The 24,696-nt window shown below is 68.4% G+C and overlaps 8 protein-coding genes across 9 annotated transcripts in view; 5 read left to right on the top strand and 3 right to left on the bottom strand.

Annotated features, from left to right (window-relative positions):
* Window positions 1-4,329, bottom strand: part of BTBD17 (BTB domain containing 17) — a 148,218-nt gene extending 143,889 nt beyond the window's left edge. Inside the window, exon 1 of the mRNA XM_035342520.1 lies at window positions 3,408-4,329. Within this exon, the coding sequence (XP_035198411.1) occupies window positions 3,408-3,759 (352 nt within the window). The 5' untranslated portion in view covers window positions 3,760-4,329. The remainder of the gene's footprint in view (window positions 1-3,407) is intronic.
* Window positions 484-1,919, top strand: GPR142 (G protein-coupled receptor 142). The gene is made up of 2 exons (XM_035342711.1): window positions 484-619; window positions 1,051-1,919. Exons 1-2 carry the CDS (start codon window positions 484-486, stop codon window positions 1,917-1,919), a joined length of 1,005 nt encoding a protein of 334 aa, XP_035198602.1.
* Window positions 3,160-8,994, top strand: GPRC5C (G protein-coupled receptor class C group 5 member C). The gene is made up of 5 exons (XM_035342528.1): window positions 3,160-3,497; window positions 6,428-7,487; window positions 7,934-8,024; window positions 8,302-8,446; window positions 8,640-8,994. Exons 2-5 carry the CDS (start codon window positions 6,470-6,472, stop codon window positions 8,670-8,672), a joined length of 1,287 nt encoding a protein of 428 aa, XP_035198419.1. The 5' UTR covers window positions 3,160-3,497; window positions 6,428-6,469; the 3' UTR covers window positions 8,673-8,994.
* A 2,111-nt stretch (window positions 8,995-11,105) lies between these two features.
* Window positions 11,106-13,351, bottom strand: CCDC137 (coiled-coil domain containing 137). The gene is made up of 6 exons (XM_035342541.1): window positions 13,308-13,351; window positions 12,565-12,695; window positions 12,227-12,434; window positions 11,840-11,922; window positions 11,665-11,744; window positions 11,106-11,551 (listed from the first exon to the last, which is right to left on the bottom strand). The coding sequence occupies exons 2-6, from the start codon at window positions 12,599-12,601 to the stop codon at window positions 11,375-11,377; spliced, it is 585 nt and encodes a 194-aa protein (XP_035198432.1). The 5' UTR covers window positions 12,602-12,695; window positions 13,308-13,351; the 3' UTR covers window positions 11,106-11,374.
* A 1,118-nt stretch (window positions 13,352-14,469) lies between these two features.
* On the top strand, window positions 14,470-15,436 carry OXLD1 (oxidoreductase like domain containing 1). The gene has a single exon (XM_035342549.1). The coding sequence runs from the start codon at window positions 14,777-14,779 to the stop codon at window positions 15,071-15,073; it is 297 nt and encodes a 98-aa protein (XP_035198440.1). The 5' UTR covers window positions 14,470-14,776; the 3' UTR covers window positions 15,074-15,436.
* A 2,335-nt stretch (window positions 15,437-17,771) lies between these two features.
* Window positions 17,772-18,429, top strand: PDE6G (phosphodiesterase 6G). Its single transcript, XM_035342551.1, has 3 exons — window positions 17,772-17,983; window positions 18,093-18,133; window positions 18,240-18,429. Exons 1-3 carry the CDS (start codon window positions 17,838-17,840, stop codon window positions 18,314-18,316), a joined length of 264 nt encoding a protein of 87 aa, XP_035198442.1. The 5' UTR covers window positions 17,772-17,837; the 3' UTR covers window positions 18,317-18,429.
* Window positions 18,430-18,688: 259 nt separating this feature from the next.
* Window positions 18,689-20,137, bottom strand: TSPAN10 (tetraspanin 10). Its single transcript, XM_035342532.1, has 3 exons — window positions 19,996-20,137; window positions 19,093-19,691; window positions 18,689-19,000 (listed from the first exon to the last, which is right to left on the bottom strand). The coding sequence occupies exons 1-3, from the start codon at window positions 20,080-20,082 to the stop codon at window positions 18,694-18,696; spliced, it is 993 nt and encodes a 330-aa protein (XP_035198423.1). The 5' UTR covers window positions 20,083-20,137; the 3' UTR covers window positions 18,689-18,693.
* Window positions 20,138-20,638: 501 nt separating this feature from the next.
* NPLOC4 (NPL4 homolog, ubiquitin recognition factor) overlaps window positions 20,639-24,696 on the top strand; it is a 28,317-nt gene continuing 24,259 nt past the window's right edge. For both annotated transcript variants that reach the window (XR_004755169.1, XM_035342519.1), the window contains exons 1-3: window positions 20,639-20,769; window positions 22,059-22,139; window positions 24,108-24,220. Coding sequence is in view for 1 of the 2 variants with exons in the window: in XM_035342519.1 (XP_035198410.1) it covers window positions 20,755-20,769; window positions 22,059-22,139; window positions 24,108-24,220 (209 nt within the window). In the remaining variant the exon portion in view is untranslated. The remainder of the gene's footprint in view (window positions 20,770-22,058; window positions 22,140-24,107; window positions 24,221-24,696) is intronic.

The raw sequence follows: 24,696 nt of genomic DNA on the forward strand, positions 1-24,696 counted from the left end.
GTGGGGCAGGGATTTGTGAATGGGCCGGGGCGCGGGGTCGCATCCTGCGCGGGGGCACAACCGGGCCCCCCAGGGCCCCCAGGACCCCCCAGGGCCCCCCAGACCCCTCCACCTCCTGGCTGCTGGCCCCACGCCGTGGCCGCCAGCCCCAGCCCCAGCCCTGCAGCCAAGACCATCTTGGTTTCAGCCAGTTTTCAAGTCGATAAAAAGGGGTCGGGGGCAAAGAACGATGGGGGGGGGGGCGCCCTCTGCCATGGGGCTGGGGACAGGGGGCAGTCACCCCCGTGTCCCTGCGGGGATCCTGGGTCCCCACATCCTGTGGTGGGCAGCTCCAAAACACCCCATCGGATATGGGGTGAGCTGAGCCCCCCCCATGATCCCCCCCCAGGTTGGGCCCTGGCTGAGCCCCCGCCGCGGTGCCCTCGTTCCCCCGACGCCCCCCCCGTGTCCCCTCGCAGCCGGTGGGTGCGTGCCGGGGGGGCGATGGTCCCGGTGCCCAACAGCACGGCGGCGACGTGGGCTGGCGAATCGGCGCGGCCAGAGCCGGAGCGGTCACCCTGCATGGTCGGCATCTTCCCCGTGGTGTACTACAGCGTCCTGCTGGGCCTGGGGCTGCCAGGTGAGGGGCTGGGGGCTGCCGGGGGGGGCACAGCACCCATCCTGCCTCACCCGCAAACGGCGCTGAGCCACGCACCCGCAGCTCAACCGCTGCCCCTCTGCTTGCAGCCCCCCACAGCTCCCTTCCTGGCCCTTTTTGGGGAGGTGAGCTGGGGGGGTCCCAACCTCCCCCCACGGTGCCCCCCGCCTCGGGGCCAGCACCAGGCTGCGGACCCCCGCCCCGCACGGAGCAGCGGGGACAGCTGGCATTTGCCTCGCTGGGGCTGACACACGGAAGAGATTAATCAGCTCAGCAAATCCCCCCCGCGCTGCAATATTTATAGCCCCCGCACCCCCCCCCGCACCCCCACCAGGGCCACGGGGCTGAGCCCGGCTCTGGGGGGCCGTGAGCCGCGGGGGTCTCACCGCCGGGCGCCGCTCCCCTCCCTCCAGTGAACGTGCTGAGTGCCGTGGCGCTGTCCCGCCTGGCCACGAGGACCAAGAAATCGTCGTACTGGTACCTGCTGGCCCTCGCCACCTCCGACATCCTCATCCAGGTCTTCATCATCTTCGTGGGCTTCATCCTGCAGACGGCCATCCTGGCGCGGGCGCTGCCCAGCGCCTTCACCCACGCCGTCACCGTGCTGGAGTTCGCCGCCAACCACGCGTCCACCTGGGTCACCGTGCTGCTGACCGTGGACCGCTACGTGGCCCTGTGCCACCCGCTGCGCTACCGCGCCCTCTCCTACCCGCGGCGCACCCGCAGGATCATCGCCGCCGTCTTCGCCGCCGCGCTGGCCACCGGCATCCCCTTCTACTGGTGGCTGGACGCCTGGCGCGACGCCGACCCCCCCACGGCCCTGGACAGGGCGCTCAAGTGGGCGCACTGCCTCACCAGCTACTTCTTGCCCTGCGGCATCTTCCTGGCCACTAACTCAGTCGTCATCCGCAAGCTGAAGCGGCGGGGGCGCCCGGGGGGCCGCCGGCCCCTCCTGAGCAAGAGCACGGCGCTCCTGCTGGCCGTCACCGCCGTCTTCGCGGTGCTCTGGGCGCCCCGCACCGTCGTCATGATGTGCCACCTCTACGTGGCCTCGGTCAGGAGGGACTGGCGCGTGCACCTGGCCTTGGACGTGGCCAACATGGTGGCCATGCTCAGCACCACCCTCAACTTCTTCCTCTACTGCTTCGTCAGCCAGACCTTCCGCCGCGCCGTGGGCGAGGTGCTCCGGGCCCACCCCCGGCACGGCCCCCGCCCCGCAAACCCCCGCATCCCACCCCCAGCCCTGAACCCCCTGGAGCTGCTGGCCGGCACGGCGCTCTGAGCCGGGGGCTGCCACCAGACGGGGACCCCCGGAGCTCACCCAGCCCCTGGCATCACCCCCGGCACCTGGCGAGACCCTGCCCGGTGGACACTGCCTGGCTGCACCCACCCTGCAATGCCGGTGGGGTCGGGGGGGGGCTGGGGGCTGCTCCCACGCTGTGGCTCCACCGAAGCCCCCAGGAACCGCGGGTGCCCCGGGGGGCTGGGACCCGGTGAGCTCTGCAGCCCCGCCGAGGCGTAATGGGGCTGCTCCTGCCCCCATAAATATCTGTGCTCACACCAAAATCTGCCTGGGTCCGGCTCCGTGCGGCTGCCTGGGATGGGGGCACAGCACCCCCTGCGCGCGGGGTCCCCCTGCCCACCCCAATGCACCCCGGGTGCTCTGCAGGGCCGGGTCCCACCCTGTGATCCCCCCCCCCAGACCTGCATAGGGCACCTCCCCACGAGGTGCCACCCTCCCGGTGTGACCGTGCCAGCCTGCCTGTCCCCAGCTGCCACCAGAGGGCAGGGACAGGACGCCCCGCGGAGCTGGCACCCAGCACCCTGCGGGATCAGCAGGTTCGGAGCGCCAGCCCTGCGGCCCCACGTTCCTCCCTAATTCCCCCCACAAGGTCCTTAGCGTAATCCCCCCCAAAATCCCGGCCTTTCCGCTGTAATTCCCCCCCAAAGTCTGTAATTCCCCATAAACCGGCACCCGTGGGGCTGTCCCGGGGGCGGGGGCTCAGCCGGCCCCGGGGGGATTTGGGCTGCCCCGTGCCCACCGGCTGAGCCCGGGAGCGGGGTGGGACGGGGGGCAGCGGGGTCCCTGCCTGCCTTTGTCCTTTAAAATGAGCCCGGGGCGGCTCCGGGCCGTGGGGCTGACCCACGCGGGCAGCACCGCACACCCAGCACCATGCACCCCGCACCCTGTGGCAGGATCAGCCCCCGGCACCCTCCAGCCCCATCCCCTGTGGCCAGACCGACCCGGTTACACCAGGGGGGGGGATCCGGCCCCCGCTGCCCCGGTGCTGCCGACAGGGTTAAACCCCGACCTCCCCGGGGCGGGTGGTACCTGGGAGGTGCTCGCTCCATTAATTCTGGCATTTCAGGAGCGGGACCAGATTAGACATTAACTCGAGCAGCGAGCGCCTCCCGCCCGCCCCGCGCCCTCCCGCAGGATTCCCCACCCCACAGCTCACCCGGGGGCTGCTGGGGGGCACGGGGCAGGGGGGGCTTGCTTGGGAAGGGCAGCGTTGGGGCAGTGTTGGGCCCCAGCACCAGCCCCGAGTGCGGAGGGCGGCCAGGACGGCCGCCAGCCCCCCCTCGGCAGCGCTTATTTACTTGGAGAGGGAGGTGGAAACGTGCTAACCGCGTCCGCCTGCGGAGAGGGGCTCGCTGCTGGACAGAACCGGCTCAGATGGAAAACAGCTCCCCGGCCCCGGCGTAAACAGCAGCGCCAGGGAGGCGGCTGCTTCCCCCCCCCCCCCGAGCCCCCAGGTAGGGCCCTCACCTTCGCCAAGGTGAGGCCGAGCGGGAGCCGCCGCGGAGCTGGGCCTGGTGCCGCCGTGCCGCCGCCTGGCCCCGTGGCTCTGGAGGAGAGGTAAGGCTGGAAAAAATGCGCCCAGCGTGGCGGTGTTTTCGGAAGCTCTCCCCGCGAGGAAGCCTGGCGCGGCTCCCCAGCTGTGCCGAGCTGCCCCCCAGCCCCTCGCCACGGCTGCTGTGCCGCCAGGGTCCGGCTCTGCCGGCCGTGCCGCGGGGGTCACCGTCCCCAGCCCAGCCAGGGCACCGGGACCGGGCCATGCCGGGTGCCCAACGCCCCGGCACGCAGCCACGGCACCGGCCCTGCAACGCCACCGGCACATGGCGGCATCGCACCCAACTTACCCCCCGGCCGCCTCCCCAGCAGGGTGTTCCTGTAGGACCTACAAAAACCCCTGCTGAGAAACCGGGGGTGGAAAGCTTGGGGACGGGGGCAGGGGGACAACAACCCGACGTGGTGGGCGCACGTGGGCCAGCACCGGGCACCACGGGGCGGCCTCGGCAGGATGGATGCTGGCCGGTGGCCTCACAGGAGAGGGGGGGAGCGGGGGCTCGGGCCAGGCAGCGCCGGGAACGCGCCGTGAGCGGAAGGAAGCGCAGCAGGAAGCGGCGTGCAGCCTGGCCTCTCTGCAGCACGGGTCGGGGGCAGCGGGGGCGCTGGGGAAGCCAGCCCCCGCTCTTCAGCCTGATCCAAGGCTGAACACGACTCCCTGGGGAAACTGAGGCACGGAGAGGCCACGGGGGGAGGCGGGGAGGCAGCGGAGCCCCGTTGTGCGGCCCCACAGCCCTGCTCCAGAGCCCGTGTGAGGGCACACGGGGGGGGGTGCGCCCCGCAGGCAGGGACGAGCCTGTCCCGGTGTGGTGCTGGAGCCAAGCGCTCTTTAGGGAGAAGGAGGGCAGGAGGGACGGTGGCTGTGGGTGCAGCACCCGTCCCCGATGTGCTGCCCTGTCCCCACAGTGCCACCCCTCGTGCTGCCAGCCCCGGTTCTGCCTCCCCGTCTGCTCGGAGTGTTTTCGTCCCAGCCCGGGCTGGGGGAGGACCCGCCAGCGGCGCGCTGAACTTTCGGCTGCATCCTTCACCCTCTTGCTTCACCCTCCCAAAATAGCAGCGCCTGCCTGGAAACCTCCTCCAGGGCCAGCAGGGCCACAGGTCCCCGGGGTGCCCCGAGCCTCCCGTGGCTCTTCCCCATCCCAAAGCCCCGGGGGACGCGGTGGCTGCGGGGTGCTACGGCCCTAGCCGTGGGTGCTGGGTCAGCCCCACTCCCGGGACCACCGAGCCCCCGGGATGGGGCTGCCCCAGCCCCCAGCCCCTCACCGGCTGCAGGCCTCTCCCGTGGCCGCCGAGCCCTGCCAAGGGCTCAGCCGCCAGCTGACATTCCTCCGGGAGGCCCCTCGGGCCCCCGCCGCGGGGCTGCTCGCCTTCGCTTACGGGGCTCAGCACCGCAGCGAGCACCCGGTGCAAAGCCCCCGCTCGGTGAGGCCGCCCCGGTTCTGGCCCCATCACCCCAAGGAGCCCCCGGGGGCTGAGCCCCCGCACGCTCATCGCACCGGTGCTCGGGGGGTGGGGGGGGGCGGCTCCCGCCTCGCTCCCCACCCAGCTCTCCCCCCCCCCCCCTCGCTCCGGCTCTGTCCCCTCTGTTTGGGGACAGCCCCCGGTGGGTGCCCCCCTCCCCAGCCCGGTGCGCTGGGGCAGGTCCCGGGAGCCCCCCCCCCGGCAGCGGCGCACCTCGGGGAGGGGCCGGGCCGGGCCGGGCAGGCGCGCACGGGGCTGCGGGCTCGGGGCTCGGCACGGCTCGGCACGGAGCGGCCGGGACAGCGGGCGCCGGAGCCGGTGAGAAGGGCCGGGAGGGGGTGAAACCTGCGGGGCTGGGCAGCGCCGGCACCGGGATAGGACCCGAACGGGACGGGAAATGGCACCGGGGGCGCTAAACGGGACCGGGAGCGCAAATGGGACCGGCACCGGGAGCGGGAGGGCAAACGAGACCGGGACCGGCAGCGGGAGTATAAATGGGGCCGGCACCGGCACCGGCACCGGGAGCCGTCCGCCCGGGGGCTCTCCTGGCTGCAAAGCTGGGGAGGCTCCGGGCGAGTTTGGGGCCGGCACCGCTCGAGGACACGGGGGGACCGCGAGGGGCGGGGGGCACCGGCTGGCCTGGGGGTGGCTTGGGCTGGTTCCCCCCCCTCCCCGTCCCCATCTCATGGGGTGGCTCCAGCCTGGGGGGCCTGAGCAGAGCCCGGACACCGGGGGGTGCCTGGCCCCGGCAGGGGAGCGGGGGGGGGCTTCGGGGGGTGCAGAGATGGGGGCAGCGACGTGGGGCCCCCGGCCTCCCCCCGTCCCAGCCCTGGGGTGACCTTGTCGCAGGTTTCCTGCCCGGTTTCCTCCCTCTGGTGAGGGGGAGCGCAGGGGGCTGCAGCTTCCCCCTCGCCTTCCTCCTTCCCACGGGCACCCCATGCTCCTTGGGGCTGGCAGAAGGGCCAGGGACCCCCGTGCCCAGGGGGGTGTGCCGTGCCGCACCGTGCCGTGCCACACCGTGCCGTGCCGTGCCAGGCTGCGGCTGCGTGTGGCAGGGAGCTCTGCTGTGTGGGGCCAAACACGGGACCTGCATTGGGTCAGTGCCCGGAGCCAGAGGAGGGAAGTGGGACAGGAGAAGTGGAAAGGGGAACGTGCGGTGTGTGGTGCCGTGCCAAGGGGACCGAGCCGGCCCCAAGCAGTACCTCTGCGGCCAGCCCTGGTCCGTGCTCGGTGCTCCCGGGAAGCCAGAGGGCACAGTGCCGCGTCCAGGCAAGGAGGGCTGGGGGATGTGGGATGTGTGTCTGTCCAGGGACACCCGGAGCTGCTCGGGGCTGCGGCGTGGTGCTGGCACGGCTCACCAGGACCCCATCGCCAGCCATGGCCCGGCAGGAGATGCCCAACCAGGGACCGTGGGGTGGGTGCTCCAACTCCTGGGGACGGCACAGGCAGCGCCCCGTAACGCCTCCTCTTTCCCACAGGGTCCGTGGACGCCCCGCTCAGCGCCCGCCCCGCGGTGCAGGATGGGTGCTGCGGCGGTGCTGCCCGCGGCCGCCTGCGTCCTGCTGGCCCTGCTGCCCGCGGGCTGCGCCCAGACCACCCCCCCGGCGGGCTGCGGCAAGGACCTCTCCTCCCTCTACTACAACCTCTGCGACCTCTCGGCGGCCTGGGGCATTGCGGTGGAGGCCGTGGCCAGCCTCGGCGTGGTGACCAGCTTCGTGCTCACCATCGTGCTGGTGGCCAGCCTGCCCTTCGTGCAGGACCCTCAGAAGAAGAGCCTGGTGGCCACGCAGGTCTTCTTCATGCTGGGCACGTTCGGGCTGTTCTGCCTGACGTTTGACTTCATCGTGGGGCCCAACTTCTCCACCTGCGCTTCCCGCCGCTTCCTCTTCGGCGTCCTCTTCGGCATCTGCTTCTCCTGCCTGCTGGCACACGCCGTCGCCCTCAACTTCCTGGCGCGGAGGAACCGGGGCCCGCGGGGCTGGGTGACGCTGGCGGTGGCCCTGCTCCTCGCCCTGGTGGAGGTCATCATCAACGCCGAGTGGCTCACCATCACCGTGGCGCGGCGGGAGGGCGGCCCCGCGGACCCCTGCGTGCTGGCGGACGCCGACTTCGTCCTGGCGCTCATCTACGTCATGGTGCTGCTGGTGGCCGCCTTCGGCACCGCCTGGCCGGCGCTCTGCGGCCGCTACACGCGCTGGAGGAAGCACGGCGCCTTCATCCTGGCCACCACCGGCCTCTCCATGGCCATCTGGGTGGCGTGGACGGCCATGTACCTCTACGGGAACCAGCGGGCGGGCGAGAAGCCCGGCTGGGACGACCCCACGCTGGCCATCGCGCTGGTGGCCAACGCCTGCGCCTTCATCCTCCTCTACATCATCCCCGAGGTGACGCACGTGACGCGGCGGGGCCCCGAGCAAGCCTACGAGGACGACGGCTACCCCACGCGGGGGGTGGGCTACGAGACCATCCTGAAGGAGCAGAAGTCGCAGAGCATGTTCGTGGAGAACAAAGCTTTCTCCATGGACGAGCCCTCCTTCGGTAGGCACCGGGCGCGACGCGGGCCGCGAGACGTCTGCTGCGACGCGCCCGGGCGGCTGGGAGCGATGCCTGCGATTGTTGTGGCTCCCAGAAACACGCCGGGCTGGGTTTACCAGTTTAGGCTGAGCTCACCCGCACCGGCGGCGCTCCCCTCCCCGGCGTGGGGTGCCCGCGGCTCCCGGCCCTCCGCCCCGGGCGGGCGCTGCGCCGCGCTTCTTCCTCAAGGAGGATGTGTCGCCGAGGTGGCGGCGGCGCTCGGGAGACCCTACAATAACACGGGGCGGTGCCCCCCACCCCGCAGTGATGCAAACCCCCGGGACGTCCCTCCCGCCCCTCGGGAAGGGCGCAGAGCAGCTGGCAGCTCGTTAAACCTGCTAACGAGGCCCCGGGTGGGGTGGGGGTGGTGGCGGGAGCCCCCCGTTTTCACCCTCCCCGTCTCTTTGCAGCCAAGAAGCCGGTGTCCCCATACAGCGGCTACAACGGGCAGCTGCTGACCAGCGTCTACCAGCCCACGGAGATGGCTCTGATGCACAAGGGGCCGGTAAGAGCCCTCCCTCTCCTCTCCGGAGGCGGCTGCTTCCCCGGGGCCGATGGCTTTTACCGGGCCGGTCGATGACAGGAGGCTGGGATGGGGCCAGGATGCGGGGCACGGGGGGCACCTGAGCGCTGTGCCGGGATGGGCTGCCCAGGGGTGCTGTAACGGGGCATGGGGAGGGTCCCCAGTGCCGTGCTGCTCCCCAGGACCCCACAGGGAGTGCGCCCGTGGGCTGGGGGTGCTCCCGGTGCCCCCACAGACCCATTTTCCCCCGCAGAGCGAAGGGCCCTACGACATGATCCTGCCCCGTGCCACCGCCGCCAGCCCGGCCGCGGGCAGCGCCAGCTCCACGCTGCGAGCCGAGGACGCCTTCGCCGTGCAGGCCCGGCACGCCGCGGCGCAGCGGGACGGGAGGGTTGGCCAGGTGAGTTAATGAGCAACGAGAGCCGCGGAGGGGGCAGCAGGGTTGGGCTCCTGCCCAGAGCCCAGGTACAAAGTCTTCCCGTGCCTTGACGTCTTCCCACGGGAGGGCAGGGCTGGGGATTACAGGCACCAGGGTGATGCCGCGGCGTGCCGTGCCGTCACAACTGCCCGGCGCCGTCCCTCTCTGCCCGTAGGTGCAGTCCCCGTACAGCAGGAACCGGTGGTGAAGCCCGGGTCCCACGGCGCCAGCACAGCCACAGCCCCGCCGTCCCGATCCTCTGAGGTCTCGTCCGTCCCCGACCCCGTCAGAGCTGGTTCCTGAGCTGGGGACGCCTGGATGTGGCCCCGGAGCCAGCGCCGCGCCGCCCGGCCGTGGCACCCGCAAGCTGCCTGCTCTGCCTGGCTCCCCTCGTCCCTGCTGCCACAAGGACCGGCTCCCGCAGGGCCACCCCGAGCCACCCCGCTGCTGCCTTCACGAGACACCCGTCCCCTCGGGGCCAGGGACACTGCTGCCGGACAGCCAGGGGCACGGGGCGGCTGCCCCAGCGCTGAGCCCCGGTTTCTCGCTGCCCCCCACGAACCTCGCCAGGCGCTGAGCCGAGCACAGGCGAGCCCACGGCACGGACTGGGCGCTGCGCCCCTTCGTGCTGGACCTTGAGCCCTCCCCGAGCTCTCCCAGTGCTGACCCCGCTGTGCCTCAGTTTCCCCTTCACCAGGGGATTCGGGGGGACGCTCTGGGTCCCGGCACCCGGTGCCCTCCCCCCTCGGCTCCGGCCACCTTCTCGGTGCCTTCCCCCTCCGCCCCTCTCCCCGCGCCGGGCTCGGGGATCGCCCTCGGGGGGGCATCGATGGAGCTGGGCCCCCTCCCTCCTCCTGGCTCCCTCGTTGGTTTCTCCTCTCCCCTTTTTCAGGTCAGACCCATTAAATTTGAGTTTTCCTACGCGGTGCTGTAGCAGGGGGCACACGATGGGGACAGGGGGTGCCCGGCTGCGCTGGTCCATCACCGGCCATGCCGTGGCCGAGGGCTTCCACCTTCGTGCCATCGTATTCAGCCCCCAAGGGGACAAGGCAAGGCCCCAGCCAGGACTGTGTTCCCCAGGCACCCCCGGGAGCCTGCACCAGGGCCAGGAGCTGGCAGGCTCGGCACCACGCAGGGCAGGCAGCACGGACGAGCAGCCCGCGGGCAGATGGGCCGCCCGGCGGGAAGCGGCACGGCGCGGAGGACGTGCCAAGGTCGGGGGCGGTTTCTCCTGCTCAGATTGCCTTTCCCCTCCGCAGCGATTTCTCCTGCCAGGCAGGAAGCCTGTGGCCGAGCGAGCGGCAGCGCCATGAATTATTCAGGGCCTGAAATGGCTCCGTGGCGGTGGCTGGGGGAGGCGGGTGACCCGCTCTCCTTGAGAGCACCGTGCCCCACCAGGGAGTTCGGCGCACACACGCCGTGCCCCGGCCCTGCCAGCGCCTTCCCTCCCGCTACTGGGAACGCCACCGGCTGCGGGGACGTGGCACAGCCCCGGCAGGGGTCAGGGCCCAAAGGCTGGGGACATCCAAGGGCGCTCCCGGGGTGTGCAGCGGGAGCAGGCGCCCAGCCCTGCTGCGGGAGCTGCCGGCGCCCCCGGGGCCGTGCTGCGTCACCCGTGTTTACCTGGCGCCAGCAGGCAGCGGGGACGTCTCCAGGCAGCGCCAGGAGCTCAAGGTCCCCAGGGCTGTCACCGCTGCAGCGTGCCCTCCTCCCTGCCACCGGCACCGCGTGGCACGTGGCGTGTCCCCCGTGGGCCCGGAGCCAGGCTGGGCACGCAGCAGCTCTCCCCTGGGACACCCGCAGGGGACACCGAGGTCCCCAGCACGCATCCAGCACTGCCTTGCTGGGGGGACGCAGAGGAGACAGCTCTGGGGGCAGCAACCACCCCAAAAACAGGGCGCACGGACACTGTCCCCATTCAGCCCTGCGCAAGGACACCGGGGCTGCTTTGGGCCGTGCTGTCCCCGGTGCTGCCGGTGGCCCCGGCCCCCCCGGCACCACAGGAGCCCCCGGGGCGGCCCCGCTCCAACAGGCAGCGCTTTGTGCCGGGGCTGCGGCGCGGGGCGGCCGAACAGCGCTGCCTTTGTCCCGTGCAGGTGAAGCAGCCGCAGGCGCACGTGGGCTGTGCCGTGCCGGGAGCGATCCCCAGGCCGCAGGGTGGGAGTGGGGGGCGCCCTGGGGGGGCGTTACCCCCAGTGTGGGGTCGTTTTGGGTGCGGAGCTGGGGCTGTGGAAGCAATCCTGCCCAGGGAACGGCAGGGATGTGGGGTGGTGGTGCTGAGGGCAGGGGGAGCGTGGCTGAGGGCTGAGCTGTGTCCCCAAAGGGTGACAACAGGAGACGGTGACACCGTGCAGGTGAGCCTGGCCTCAGCCTACGGGATGCTTCACGTCCCCGGGCACCTGGGTGGGAGGCGGGTGGGCGACGTGCAGGCACAACGGCCCCAGCCGAGGGTCCTGCCCCAAGCAGAGGGCGCACGGTGCCCGCGCTGCCAGCCCGTGGTGGCGGCAGTGACACACACTGGGACTGCCATCTGCCGGCACGCCACGCCGCCGGCACAGCGCCGTCCCTTCCCGGCCACCGCACAGGAAGGAAACAGCTGGGACCCCGCACCAGGAAGGTTTGGGAAGCAGAGACGTGCTCGCACCATCAGAAAATGGCATTTTACTACAAACAGGTCCGTGGCACCAGAGGCTCCCGGCTCCAGTGCGGGTGCCAGAAAGGCTGCACGGCTCTTGCGAGCCCCAGGGTGCTGTCGGGGCAGCAGCAAGGGGTTGGGACAACCCCACAAGTCCTGAGCTTCTGCGTCCCCCGTGCTGCACACCCAGCTGGCTGTCACCCTGCTGCTGCTCCACACGAGGGGCCGGGGGGCTCTTGTGCCCCCTCGCCAGGACGGAGGACGAAGGGGAGGGCTCAGCCGGGGACCCCGCGGGCTGCCTGGGCCTCCCTCTGCTGCTGTTTGCGCCTCTGGATGTCGCGGTAGGCCTGGATGACGCGCGCCCTCTCCTCCTGCACGATGCGCTGGCGAGCCAACGACACCGGGGGCCCCCGGCCCAGGCGAGGCGTCAGCAGGAGCTGCTTGCGTCCAGCCTGCGGGCAGAGCCGGGGCAGGTCAGGGAGGCCGAAGGGAACGGAGCGGTGCGAGGGCACGGCCACGGGGCAGGAGCCCCGGCTCGGATCCTGCAGCACCGCCCGCAGCTCACCTGCTCTGCCGGGCCCCCGTGCCGGGGCCGCGAGGTGAGGGTGGGCGGCTCCATCACCACCTCGCCGAACGCCACGGGGTCTGAGGGAGAAGCAGGGCCCGGCGTCAGGCAGGGGGAAGCCGCTGCCGCCCGCTCCCACCTCCCCAGGTGCCTCCGGTGCCACCCCCAGCCCCACCTTGGAACAGGCTCTTCTCCCGCAAAGCCTCTTTCTTCTCCTCCTTCTTCCTCCGGGCTTTGTCCAGCTTCTTGTTCTGGAACCTGGAGAGCCGTGTTACGAGCCGGGCTCGTCAGCGGACAGCCGAGCGGGTAAGGGACCTCGTACCCCACTGGATCTCCCCAAAAGCCGGGTCCCCGCAGCTCTCCCCTCCCCGCAGCCCAGCGGCAGGAGGGTAAAGCAGGCTCCAGGGCTGCTTCCAGAGGCTCAGGTCGTGGAGCTGAGGCCTCGGAGCCCTCCACGCCCTCCTCCAGCACCACCACCAGGCACTTGGCGTGGCCCTGGAGAAGCACCGGGCCGGGGCTCGTCCCCGGTGACCCCACCGTGCCACAGAAGCCGTGCTCTCACTCTTTTTTTCTCCTGGACTCCTGCGGTGCCGCCGCCTCCTTCTCGGGCTCCCGCTGCACCTGGTTCTTGGTGAGGAAGAGGATGTGCTGCACCTCCTGCTCCATGCGGCAGAGGTAGGAGTGCTCCGACTCCCCCTTCCCCCGCCTGAACTTGGGCACCGCGATGTCTCCGTGCGCCGCCGCCGGGACCTTGGGCTGCTGCTGCTTCCCTGCGAGAGACGGGCAGGGGGGTTACCACGGGCCGGGGGGTCCCAGCCTGCCGGGACCGGGGACCCCGGGGGCACAGACCCGGTGCCGTTCCGTGGCCTGGAGCCCCCCCCCCCCTCCCGGTGCCCCCACCTGCCGCCCGCCTCTTCCTGGCCTTGGGGTGCTTCATGGCCTCGCGGCTCCGGATGAGCTCCCGCAGGCGGAAGGGGATCTCCTGCTCCTCGGGGTGCTTGGGCTTCAGGTTGGCGCCTGCCGGCTGCTTCCTGGGACAGAACGGGGACGGTGCTGGGAGAACGGCCCCGGGGTAACGGAGCCCGGTGGTGGGGGGGGGGCACGGAGGGGGGGGCTGAGAAACCGGGGCAGGGGGCACCAAGGGGTGAGTGGGGAGAGGGGGGCACCGGGGGGGGGGGGGGCACCGGGACACCGGCACCCCGGGACATGAGGACACCAAGACATGGGGTCACACGGGGTCACCGGCACCCCGGGACAGCGGGGCGTGGGGACACCGGCACAGCGGGACACAGGGGTACACCGGGACATGGGGACACTGGGACATGGGGGCACCGGGACACCGGGGTACCGGCACACGAGGACACCAGGATGGCAGGACACCGGCACACCGGGATGGCGGCACACCCTGTTGCAACGGGACATTGGGACACCGGGACATGGGGACACCGGGACACGGGGGCACCGGCACCCCGGGACACCGGGACACGGGGGCACCGGCACCCCAGGACACGGGGATACCGGGACATGGGGGCACCTGCACCCCGGGACACAAGGACATGCGGGGACCGGGACGCGCGGCCCCATCCAGACCGCGGCCGGTCCCGGGCCCTGCCCCGCATCCATCCAGCCCCACCCGCACTGACCTGGCGCGGGTCGGGGCGGCGGCCGGGGCCGGGGCCGGTCTGTGTCCCCGTCCCCGCCCCTTCCCGGTCCCGGTCCCGGTCCCGGCCCCGCTCTCCGTTCCGCGCCCCCGGCCCGGTCCCGCTCCCGGCCCCCGTCCCATGTTGGCCCTCACGCGGCCGGGCCCCGCCGCCACTTCCCGGTGCCCTCCCGCCCCGGTCCCGCCCCCCTCTCCCCATTGGCCGCTCCCAGACTCCGCGCTCCCATTGGCCGGCCTCGCGGGGACGCCGAGCTGCCATTGGACGCGAGAGCTGCCGCTCCGGACGGGGAGGGGGCGGGGCCGTGGCCTGCGAGCGGCGGCGGGATGTGGCTGCGGGGGGCGCGGGGGGCGCGCGGCCTGGCGGGGGGGCGCCGGGGGGTGAGCGGGGGCGGGGCTGAAAGGGGCGGGGTTTACATGGGCGGGGGCGGGGCTTGGGCGGAGGGCAGGGGGCGGGGACTGCACCGGGGGGGGGCAGGGGGCTGCGGGGGGGGGCTTGAGGGTAGGTGGGGGGGGTCTGGGGGCTTTTTATGGGGTCTGGAGGCTCTCTATGGGGTCTGGGGGCAGTACAGGGGGGTCTGGGGACTCCTTATGGGGTCTGGGGTCTCCTTATGGGGTCTGGGGGCTCCGTACAGGGTCTGGGGGCTGTACAGGGGGGTCTGAGGGCTGCATGTGGGGGTCTGGGGGAGCATCGAGGGGTTTGGGAGCTGCCTTGGTGGTTCTGGGGGCTGTAGGTGGGGGTCAGGGGGCTCCGTATTGGGTCTGGGGGCTGCACATAGGGGCCTTGGGGCTGTACGTGGGGTTATGAGAGCTCCATATGGGGTCTGGGAACACCACATGGGGTCAGGGGGCTGCGTATGGGGGAGTACATGCGGATCAGGGGGCTCCTTATGGGGCTCCGGGGGCAGCACATGGGGGTCTGGGGGCTTTAGTAGCCTCATTGGGGGCCCTGGGGGCTCTACGTGGGGGTCAGGGGGCTCCGTATGGGGTCTGGGGCTTGCATATGGGGATCTGGGGGCAGCACAAGGGGTCTGGGAGCTGCATATGGGGGTCAGGGGGCTCCATAGGGGGTTTGGGGGCTGCACATGGAGTCTGGGGTCTGCATTGAAGGTTCCTGAGGGCTGTACATGGGGGTCTGGGGGCTCTAGGAGCTGCACTGGGGGCTCTGGGGGCTGCACTGGGGTTGCTGTGCGTCCTCCAGGGGTCTGGGGGCTCTGAGGAGGACCCCGTGTGTGAAGGCAGGGAAGGTCTGGGGGTGAGGGGAGGTTTGGTGGGGCTGGGGGCACCAAGGAGGGCTTACTGCTTGGGTCAGGGTGTGCTGGGGGGGTTTGGGGGAGCAGCCCCTGGTTTCTGCCACCCCCACGGGGCTGCCCCCCACAGGACCACCCCGGAGCCCCCCACCCGGGCACCGCCACCACCGCCTGCAGCCGTCGGAAGCACTCGGACACCCCAGGAATGGAGAGAGGCGGCGGGGGGGGCTCGGACCCCCCGGGAAGCGACCACCAGGCAGGGACCCCAGGGGACGAGGGGGCAGAGCCCCCTTTTTCCCACCCCCCCGACCTCGAGCCGCCCACGAACTGCTGCATGAGCGGCTGCGCCAACTGCGTCTGGATCGAGCACGTGGAGCGGCTGCTGCGGCACTACGGGGACGGGGGCGAGCGGGCGCTGGCGGCCGTCGAGAGGCACGTGCAGGACGAGAGCATCAAAATGATCCTGAGGACCGAGATCAGGCTGCGCACGAAGAAGGACTGAGCCCGGCCTCAAAAACGGGACAGCGAAATGTCCCCGCTGTGTCCCCAGGAGCTGCTTCGGGGCGCCCGGTTTGTGGGGCCGGGGTGCGGATTATTCGGTGCGCTCACTTGGGGGGGGCTGAGGCATGGGGGGGAGCCTGGGTGGTCCCCCCAGGACCTCACTGCCCGGTGCCCCAGGCTCAGGTGCTTTTGCTTCCCCAAGCCTTATATTTATATATAAAAATGTAATATATATATAAATGTGTACATATAAAGCGCCCGTTGCCCTGTTGATAAAACACTCTGGAACCGCCCTGACGGCAGGGGTAGGAACAGAAGCTGACCCGTTGGCACCTCAGCACTTCTCTTTCCAACCAATTTTATTTTTTTAAAAAAAAAAAAAAGCCACCGGACGTCGCTTCCCCCGCGCCTAGGCAGGGATTTTCCCCTTGCCTCGTCCTTGCGGCGGAGCCGTAAGCCCCTCGGGTGGCGTGAGAGGAGCGCGGTGACGGCGGCGGGCCGTGGCGCGGTGTCACACCGCCCCGCTAAGCCTCTTAGGGGCTTCTCGGCACCCAGGGCTGGGGGTGGCCGTCCCCCCGGGGGCCTCTCTGTGCCCGTCTCGCCCCCCCCCCCCCCATCCCCCCCCAGCCGTGGGATTTTGCAGCGTGCGGCCCGGGCACGTGGGCCCGGCAAGGGCAGCGCGCCCGGCTCCGCGGCGCGTCTCGGTGCCTCTTCCTCCTCGCTCGCCTCTGCCGTAAAACGCCTTAAACTTCACCTTGAGGCGTCACCTCCCTAAATCCCGCCGGGATGAGCAGGGACTCAGCCCGCTGACGCGTGGCCTGGGCAGGAGCCGGGCAGGATCTGGTCCCGTCCCGCCCCGAGGAGCTCGCCAAGGGCACTGCCTGCCCCTGAGAGCGGCTCCGCGCTAACGAAGCTCGGTCTGGAAGCGGTAATTAACAGCGGGGCCCTGGCCTTTGCTGGAGTGGTAGCTGGTAGCGCGAAACGCTCCTGGATCCGTGTAATCCTATTTGGTGAAGTCCAGCTAATTGCCATCGGTGGACGGGGCTGGCGTTCAATTAAAGTGTGCTGAGATTATACCTTTTTGTAATTGCTTTAGTGCTGGGATTACAGCAGGCTTTGGAGCGATACTCCCCAGCTGCGGGGTTGGGTGGGCAGGGGCTCCCGGCCCCTCTTCCCCCGGGTTTTGGGCTCAGGAGCAGAGCGATTGTCCTGGGGTGCCCGTGGCCGGGCGGCGCTTGGGCTGTCCCCATGCTCGGACGTCCGCGGTGACACCTGGGATTAGCTGGTGGCCCTCGTGTTTGGTTCAGCTGACGGGATGGGGACGGGGACGGGATGGGGACATGGATGGCAGGAGCCCCCCAGCAGCACCCCACAGCCCCTGCTGCCGTGGGCACGCTGCGCTCGGTGCCAACGCCGTGCCGGAGAGGTTTTGGCCCCCCAGTTCTGCAGCTGCTCCGTGGCCTTGCCCTGCTGGGACGTTTGGTGCCCGGTCCCCAAGTGCCATCCCGAGCACGCTCTGCAGGACTGAGCCACCGTCCCCGTGGCTCAAGGCCGGGTGGCTCACAAGGCAGAGGCAGGACCCCCCCGTGGGCACTTTGCTGCCGTTCCCTGCCCCAAACCGTGGGGCCGGGGCCGTGCCGGAGGAGCCGTGTGGGCGCGTCCCCACACCGGTAATCCCGGCACCCCCTCCCCACACGCACGCTGCCGCCCCCCCCCCCCGATGCAGAGCAGGGGGAAGGACAGCAGATTACCCATTTGAGGAGAAGGGACTTAATCCTATTACCCCAGGGCAGGATAAAATCCGCCGGCCCCCAGCCGCCACGCAGAGCACCCATAGGACGCGCAGCAGCGGGCAGAGGGAGTCCTGCGGAGCAGCGCTGGCCTTGGGGACTTCAACCCCTGCGTAAGTGACGGCTCTGCTGCCCGGGGCACCCGGACACGCTGGCACTCGGGCTGCATCGCTCTGTGCTCGGACAAAGCCTGCGTTTGCCTCCCGTGCTCGGGATTTGCAGCCAAGCCCGGCGGATCCGTGCTGGGTCCCATCAAGCCTGCAGCTGGAGCGGTCTCGGTGCTGAAAGTCTCCGGCACTCGGTCCGTCACAGGAGGCACGGCGTGCGATGGAGCTGCCCTGGGATCTCTGGCTCGGGATTTCTGCAGCCCCCTGCCCCCAGCCACGGCTGCCCAGAGCCCCGTGGCCATCCCAGGGTCTGCACCGTCCTTAATCGCCATCGCGCTGCACGCAAGCCCCGGGGGACGCCTCGGTCCCTGCGGGTGGCTGTGCTGCCACCAGCTCTTGGTGGCACCTTCAACACCTGGCTTGGCAAAGCCCCCGGGGGTAGTGCCAGCGAGGGGTCCCCGGGTGCCACATCCACCCTGGGGCAGGGGCAAGGATCGCGGGCACTGCCCAAGGAGCGCAGGGGCTCGGCCTGCCCTTCGTTGCCTTTGGGGTAAGGGGATTAGCGGGCTCTGAGCTGGGCTAATTCCAGGTTGCGGGGACGGAGGGGGCACGGAGGGGGCTGTCCCCCAGGACAGCTCAGAAAGCTGATCAGCAGTGGCTGGGGGGGCTCAGGGCAGGTTGGGAGCACCCCACAGGCACAGTGCATCCCCACGCTGGTTGGGCCGGGTAAGGGGGCTGCAGCCGGAGCCCCCCGTGCCGCCCTTGCCCCACGCCTCCCCTCCGGCAGGTCCCAGGAGCCGTCCCGTGCCAGCACCGGAGCCGCAGGGACAGCCGCAACCCGGGGCAGGCTGCTGGCCCCGGCACAGCCATGAGCCTGGAGCCCCACAAACCGGAGATCAAGTCGGCCACCAGGGTGACCGGGGGACCCGCCACCCCCCGGAAAGGACCACCGAAATTCAAGCAGAGGCAGACGAGGCAGTTCAAGAGCAAGCCACCCAAGAAGGGGGTGCAGGGGTGAGTGGGGCCGAGCAGCGGGACCCGATGCGGGGACACAGACACGGGTGCCAGCGTGGCACAGGTCAGGCTGCCACGCGGTGGGGACAGAGCCTCGCTTTCCTTGCAGGTTCGGCGATGACATCCCGGGCATGGAAGGGCTGGGAACAGGTATGGGGTCCCCATCCCAAATCTGCTGGGGCAGCAAGGCGCCCGGTGGGGACAGCTGCAGCAGCGGGGCGGGGGGTTGTGCTGACGCAGCCTCTCTTCTCCGCAGATATCACCGTGATCTGCCCTTGGGAAGCCTTCAGCCACCTGGAGCTGCACGAGCTGGCTCAGTACGGCATCATCTAGGCCGGCCACGGCCACCGCAGCCCACCTGCCCCGTAGCACGGCTTGTTTAGGAGCTGCCCCCTTTGCGTAGCAGGGCACAGCCTGGAAAAATACTCATTAAAAGCCGAAATGAGTGCAGGAGCCTGGTGTCATGGTCTGGGGTTGGCAGGGACGGGGCTGGAAAGCATCTCCTCATGTCATGGGTGCAGGGAGCCAGCAGGAGGGGAGGCAATGAAGGGAGAGGGACACGGTGGGGGCTCAGCCTCTGCAGAGCTTTATTCTGGGCAGCATCAGCCTGGCCTGCAACAAAGGACAGGGAGCACAGGACGCCCCAGCCATGCTCAGCATCACCCCCAATCCCACAGTGTCCCATACCCACAGCGGGGGCCAGCACCCCCTCAGCCCCGCACCCCACCGGGCGCAATGTCCGTGAGCACCTTCAGCGCCATGAGCAGCCCAGCAGCCTCCAGCAGCACCAGCACGGCCGCGCCGGTCGCGATGCTGCCGGCCTGGCCACGGAGCCAGGCTCCAAGCTGCACCACGCAGCCCCCCAGGTGCACAACGCCAGCCGCCTCCATGTCCCCGAGGCGCAGGACCCCCAGCGCACACTGGTCGTTGGCGACGGAGCCGTTCTGCAGCGGGTCCAGGCAGCAGGAGGCAGGCACGCTGCAGGCTTGCACCCCCGGGGCGCTGCAGTTGAAGTACCTGCGAGAGGAACCAGGAGAAATCACCGAGTCCCCACCACCCTCCAGCAGCGGGGACGCCCCCCGGTACCCCCTCCCCAAGCCCTGACTCACGAGTTGCTCTCCCAGTCTCGGTAGGAGCCGAGCCCGCAGCAGCTCAGGGCGCGCTGCACCTCATCCACCAGGAGCCGCAGGTCGGGCTCCTGCTGGTAGCGCAGCAGGCAGAGCAGCAGGGCGGCACGCAGGGCATCGCGCAGCCGGCGCCGCGCCACAAACAGCAGCAGCCCCCCCAGCACCTCCAGCCCCACGAAGGCCAGCACGGCCCCCACGAAGAAGCGCAGGAGGCAGACGCTGGAGCGGAGGGCCCCCAGGCAGCCGGCCAGGGACACGGAGCTGGCCCCCAGCCCCGCCAGCACGAAGAGCAGCATGGGGTCGGAGCCCAGCAGGGCCAGGCGCTCGTCCTGCAGAGAGCCCTTGGCCAGCAGCCCCCAGACCCCCACTCCTAGGGTCAGCAGGCCCAGCAGGAGGAAGAGGAGGTTCCAGAGGAAGGCCAGGTACCGCACGCAGTGGCTGAAGGCGCCCAGCTTGGGGGGAACGGGGCACCACTCCTCGGGGTGCTGCTCGGCCGCAGGAAGGTGCGTGTCCTCCACCAGCAAGCCTTCATCATCGTCATCATCATCAGAGGGGTAGGGCAGCTCCGCCAGCCTGGATGCCTGCGTGGGACAGACAAGCCACAGCCTCCGTGGTGGCTGCAGGGCCTGGGGACCCCCAGAAACACCCCCATAACAGCCCCCAGCCCTCACCCCACCAAGTACACCAGCACAAGGCAGCCGGGGGCTCCCAGAGCCACCCCATAGCCCAATGTGACGTGGGACCCCCCCAGCTTGTCCCTATGGGGACCCCCAGCGATGTAGGCACCCAGAGGTGCCCAGGAAGCACCCAGCCCCCCCCCAGGGCCAGGACACAGAGCCACCCCAAGGACCCCACAGGGGTCAGCAGGGGGGTCCCGGGGGTTACCTGGGGCAGCAGCCGGCTGCTCTCCCCGCTGCCCCCAGCCCCGTGGGGGGCAAGGAGCCGGGACAGCCATTCCCTGAGCGGCGCCATCCTGTTCCCCGGAGCTGCTGCAGTCACACTCCCATCATGTGAGAGGCTGCGGCCAGGCCTTAAATAGGGCTGCAGCTCCCAGCACCGCAGCTGGGCCCACTCAGACCCCCCCCCCACTCAGCCCCCACACTGGTGGGTGGGTGATGAAGGCTTGGCAGGATGGGTCCGGAGCCCCCATTAGAGGGGCACTGGGGGTGAGCAGGGGACAAGGGACCCATGCCCCAGCTGAGCCCACCCCATGGTTTTCTGAGCCCCGTGGGGAGGCTGCTTGTGGGGGGGAGGAAGGTGAAGACGAAGGAGGAGGAGGAGGAGGAGGAGGAGGAGGAGGAGGAGGAGGGGGACCGTTTGTATCCGGAACAAAAAGACGAAGCGCTGCGGTTGAGGGGGGCGGGTTACGCCGTTGCACCGCATCTCCCTGGGGGAACCGGGAGGCGGCGGACCGCCCCGCCTAGGAACCTTCGTGCACCGGAACGCGCGGGCCGGGTTCCGGGGCCCACCCGGCGGCTTGAAGCGCTCGGGCAGCGGCGGGGCCGGGACCGGGCCCTGGGGGAGGCGGCGGCGGCGGGGCCGGGACCGGAGGGGGGGGGAGGGAACGGAACCGAGCTGGGCCTCAACGGAGGGGGGAGTTTGGGCAGCACCGGGCAGCGCTGAGGGGGCCCGGAGGGCAGCGAGATGGCGGAGACGATCGTGAGTGGGGCCCGGTGGCGGCGGCGGGGGAGGGGCGATGAGGCAGCAGAATCCGGTGGGGGCGGCGGGGAGGGCCCGGGATGGGGCGGAGGGGGGTTGGGTGGTGGTTTGTCGGCCCCCCCCCCGGCACCTCAGGCCTTCCTCTGCCTCCTGTCAGCGCCCCGGGGGTGGCTTTTGGCAGGACGTCAGCACGCCTCGCTGCTCCTTCGGGCCCTCGCCCGGTCCGTGAGGATTCCGGTGCTGACGTTCGCTGCTTCCCCGTCCCTTTCTGCCCCCCCCCCGTGCCCAGTTTTTGCTTAGGTTTTGATATTTCACCCCACCAAAGTTGCCGGTTTTAACTCGGCTCTGACTTAAGGCTGCAGCAGGGAGCGTGAGGACGGCAGGGTTCATGTTCACCGCTTCCCCGGCCCTTTTTACCACTCCCAGGCCCAATTTCTACCTATATTTTTATATTTCACCCCCTAAAGTTGCCATTTCCCCCCCACTTCTGACTTAAGGCTGCAGCAGGGAGTCTGAGGCCACCGCTGTTTACGTTTCCTGCTTCCCCGGCCCTTTTTTACCACGCCCACGCCCAGTTTTTACTAATATTTTTATATTTCACCCCACCAAAGTACCATTTTTTGCCCCACCTCCGAGTTTAAACTTCAGCAGGGCGTGTGAGGATACCAGCACTTAGGTTTGCTGCTTCCCCGGCCCTTTATTCCACCCTCCATGCCCAATTTTTGTGGATATTTCTATTTTTTACCCCCCAAAGTTGCCGTTTTTCCCCACTTCTGGCTTAACGCTCCATCAGAAGCAACGCAGAATGTTTCCTGGCTTTGTGTCTCCTCGTTAAAAAGCAGCACAGGATGTTTCTCTCCGCGTCCCTTCGTTAGCCGTGCCATTTGCACGCCCGTAACGAGGGTTGAGGCGTAACGAGCTCGCGAGAGCCCGTCAGCACCGGTCCGGCCGGTGTGTGCGGTGCTGGATGAGTCCCTCCCGGAGCAGCTCTGATTCACCCTTGTTCTGAAGGTTTAATTCCGCGTCTGAGGGCAGAACTTGGACCAAAAGCAGCAGCGTTAGCGTTGTTTTGTTATTTTTTCCCTGCCAGCTTCTCGCAGGGCCTCGTCCCTCAGGGAAATGAATCCTTCAGTGTGCAGACACCGGCCGAGCAGTGCCACAGAATTATTCCCTCTGCGTTTTCCCTCTCACGAGAGGTGTTAGGAGCCGTTGTGGGGGGAACTCGTCGTGCTGGAGTGGTGGGCTCCGCATCCCCGCAGCTAACGGGGGCTGTCCTCTTCTCCCCGCAGATCATCCGCGTGCAGTCGCCAGAAGGGGTGAAGCGCATCACGGCCACCAAGCGCGAGACCGTGGCCACGTTCCTCAAGAAGGTAGCCGAGCCCTCGCCGCGTTCCGGCCAGGCTGGGGAAAACTGGTTTTATTGGTAGAGCCGAAACTAGATTCCTCAGAGCACCCAGAGGGATAAAATAAGCAATTTAAAGAGGAAAACTTCAGAGGAAAGAGGAAACCGATCAGCTTTTCAGTTGGGATTCTTGGGGAAGGAGCTTTCCCGTGGCAGGACGCGCGTTTCGTGTTCCCCCAGAGGCGTGCCAGCTGGGGGAGCCCAGGCTGAGAGCAGCGCAGGGGAGCGATTTGGTAACCAAAGCCTGCTGCGAGGGATTGGCCTCCTCAGCACACGATCCGGCTGCAATTCAGCTGCGTCCTTTGTGCTTTGAATGTCGTTTGGGTGCGCTTTGCATGCCGCTGGTTTTCCTTTGTAGTTCTGGAGAGAGCAGGCAGGTGATAAAGGCGAGACTGGAAAGGGATCTGAGAGCCTCTGGGGCCTTCTGGGGAAGGTTCCCACCCCGAGGCGTGAGGAACACGGCGAGTGTCGGGGCTGTTGGGCTGGGAGGTGGCTGCAGCTCGCTCTTGGCTTTGATGCAGCTGCTCAGTGTCGAGGTTTGCTGTTTGGGAGTGAGCAGCTCTCCGTTTCCTCCCCTCCTGGAACCCCCAGGTGAGGATTTCGTTCCTTCCTAAGAGAAGGGCCGTTGTGGCCAGCTAGCTTTCCTTTCCCCCTGCGAGGAGGAAGGGGAGCAGGCTGAGACGCTCTGCAAGTCACTCGCTTTGTTCTACGCTTGGTCCCAGACCACAGCAGCAATCCCCTCCCGACCAAGCACAGTCCTGGCGGATTTTGGGCTGGGTCAGAGATACCCGCTGCACTCTCTGAACAGTCTCACCCAAGGAAAAGGTTTTCTTTTTCTTTCAAAACCTTGGAAGCTGCACAGAACACGCTGCTCGGTTTCAGGGGCTCCTGTTACCAGAGGGAGCAGGGAACAATCGTGCTTGCAGCGACCGTTGGAACAAAGGCAGCGGCACTCACTAAAATTGTCTGCTGATCCGGGGCAAACTGCATCCTCGTGCAGGGCTGGATAAAAGAGACGCTTGGGTTTCTTTCCTGATGCAGGGCTTGCAGCTTTGCTCTTCCACCACCGATCTGTGCACGTTAATAGCTGTGGGTTTTAACACTGAAGTATTAATCCAGACGGTGGATTTCACTTTTAGCTAGGCAGCTGCAATTCAAGAGGCATTACGTTGCTCCTGTGTCTGCAGTCAGCTCGGATCTCCTCCTGGGTGACTCCAGGGAAACTCAGACACATTCCGGTGGTGGATGAGTCCCGAAAGTGCAGCTTTCCTCGCAGTGCAGCATTTGCTGGTCTTTGGCACAGCGTTAGTCCTGGAGCCCGCTGTCCTGGTGCCGTACAGCTTTCCTGATGTAGCTGAAGAGTGCAGAGAGGCACATCTCAGATAAGGGGCTCCCTGATCGTGGTTCTGTCCTTTGGAGCACGTCCTGTTGGCAGGTAATAAAGGCATAAGCTCTCAGGTACACCGTGGGTAGTGTCGAGCTAGGAGCTGGAGCCTGTTGGTAAAGTTTGAGACTTGTCTCCTCCAAAGCCATCGGTGAAGTCTCATCTCATCGGAGACAAAGGTCTGGGCCAAGAAGCCCTCGTCGTAGGAAGGTGAGAGCAGAGTGTGGTGCATGCTGGCAAGGCTGGAGGGAGAGCACTGGGGTAAAGAGAGGATGGCTCCCCCCCAGTCATTACAGTGCTCGCCCAGATTTAGGTATTACACCGTATTTGCGTCGTCGAGCACGCTTTCTGTTGAAGTTGCTTTTAACAAACTGCTTGTGTTACGAAGTGTTTCTGTTTTTCTCAGTTGCCCTGTGCTCTCCAGAAATGAGGATGAATTCAGCTAAGCTTTTGCAATAGAAGTTCCCCGGACTTAGCGCTTGCTCTGAGCAGCTTTCAGCATCTGGCCTGGGGTGTGAGGTATCTTAAACTTTGCCATTCTTTCTCTTTCAGGTTGCAAAAGAATTTGGTTTCAGGAATAATGGGTTTTCTGTCTACACCAATAGAAACAGGACAGGAGAGATCACAGCGTCACAAAACAAATCCCTCAACTTACTGAAAATCAAGTGAGTCCTGACAGGGAGGGCTGGGGGTGAAGGGGGAGCTTTGTACAGCAGGGTGCCTCTGCTCTAAGCCTGTCTGAACTCTCCCCCGCCCCGAGCTGGGCAGCAGCAGGCGCTATCACGTTACAGCAGGCCTCAGCTTTCAGAAGTCACTCAGCAGCTACTGGGAGAGGAGAGCTTGGCTGACGTGCAGAAATGGGGGGGGGGGGAGCAAACTGACGAGGCGCTGGGCTGTGGCAGCCGCTTCTTAGCTCTCTTCTTGCCTTGCTTTTTGCTTGGGGGGAGGCAGCACCAGGCCTCTGTTTGCTCTTTCGCAGCCTGCAGCGAGCTCCCTCATCCCTGCCCTCGCTCACGCTGCGCTTTGGGGATTTTTTTCCTGCACCAGTGCCAGTCTGATAATCCCCTGCGCAGAAGCCGGGGCTCCCGCTCTCCTCTTCCTCTCGTGGTCAGGTCCCTGGGGGGATCAGAGGAGCCGCATG

This window comes from Oxyura jamaicensis, chromosome 18 (genome assembly GCF_011077185.1).
Source record: "Oxyura jamaicensis isolate SHBP4307 breed ruddy duck chromosome 18, BPBGC_Ojam_1.0, whole genome shotgun sequence".
NCBI classification, from domain to species: Eukaryota; Metazoa; Chordata; class Aves; order Anseriformes; family Anatidae; genus Oxyura; species Oxyura jamaicensis.

Bases quoted from the DNA above. Each gene is read 5' to 3' on its own strand.
- GPR142 (XM_035342711.1), top strand. From the start codon at position 484: ATGGTCCCGGTGCCCAACAGCACGGCGGCGACGTGGGCTGGCGAATCG. The intron at 620-1,050 runs GTGAGGGGCTGG...CCCTCCCTCCAG, and splicing joins GCTGGGCCTGGGGCTGCCAG to TGAACGTGCTGAGTGCCGTG.
- GPRC5C (XM_035342528.1), top strand. From the start codon at position 6,470: ATGGGTGCTGCGGCGGTGCTGCCCGCGGCCGCCTGCGTCCTGCTGGCC. The intron at 8,025-8,301 runs GCCGGTAAGAGC...TCCCCCGCAGAG, and splicing joins ATGGCTCTGATGCACAAGGG to CGAAGGGCCCTACGACATGA. The intron at 8,447-8,639 runs GTGAGTTAATGA...CTCTGCCCGTAG, and splicing joins GGGACGGGAGGGTTGGCCAG to GTGCAGTCCCCGTACAGCAG.
- CCDC137 (XM_035342541.1), bottom strand. From the start codon at position 12,601: ATGAAGCACCCCAAGGCCAGGAAGAGGCGGGCGGCAG. The intron at 11,923-12,226 runs GTGAGAGCACGG...ACGGCTCTCCAG, and splicing joins GAGTCCAGGAGAAAAAAAGA to GTTCCAGAACAAGAAGCTGG. The intron at 11,552-11,664 runs GTGAGCTGCGGG...CTCTGCCCGCAG, and splicing joins ACGGGGGCCCGGCAGAGCAG to GCTGGACGCAAGCAGCTCCT.
- OXLD1 (XM_035342549.1), top strand. From the start codon at position 14,777: ATGGAGAGAGGCGGCGGGGGGGGCTCGGACCCCCCGGGAAGCGACCAC.
- PDE6G (XM_035342551.1), top strand. From the start codon at position 17,838: ATGAGCCTGGAGCCCCACAAACCGGAGATCAAGTCGGCCACCAGGGTG. The intron at 17,984-18,092 runs GTGAGTGGGGCC...CTTTCCTTGCAG, and splicing joins CCCAAGAAGGGGGTGCAGGG to GTTCGGCGATGACATCCCGG. The intron at 18,134-18,239 runs GTATGGGGTCCC...TCTTCTCCGCAG, and splicing joins CATGGAAGGGCTGGGAACAG to ATATCACCGTGATCTGCCCT.
- TSPAN10 (XM_035342532.1), bottom strand. From the start codon at position 20,082: ATGGCGCCGCTCAGGGAATGGCTGTCCCGGCTCCTTGCCCCCCACGGG. The intron at 19,692-19,995 runs GTAACCCCCGGG...TGTCCCACGCAG, and splicing joins GCAGCCGGCTGCTGCCCCAG to GCATCCAGGCTGGCGGAGCT. The intron at 19,001-19,092 runs GTGAGTCAGGGC...TTCCTCTCGCAG, and splicing joins CGAGACTGGGAGAGCAACTC to GTACTTCAACTGCAGCGCCC.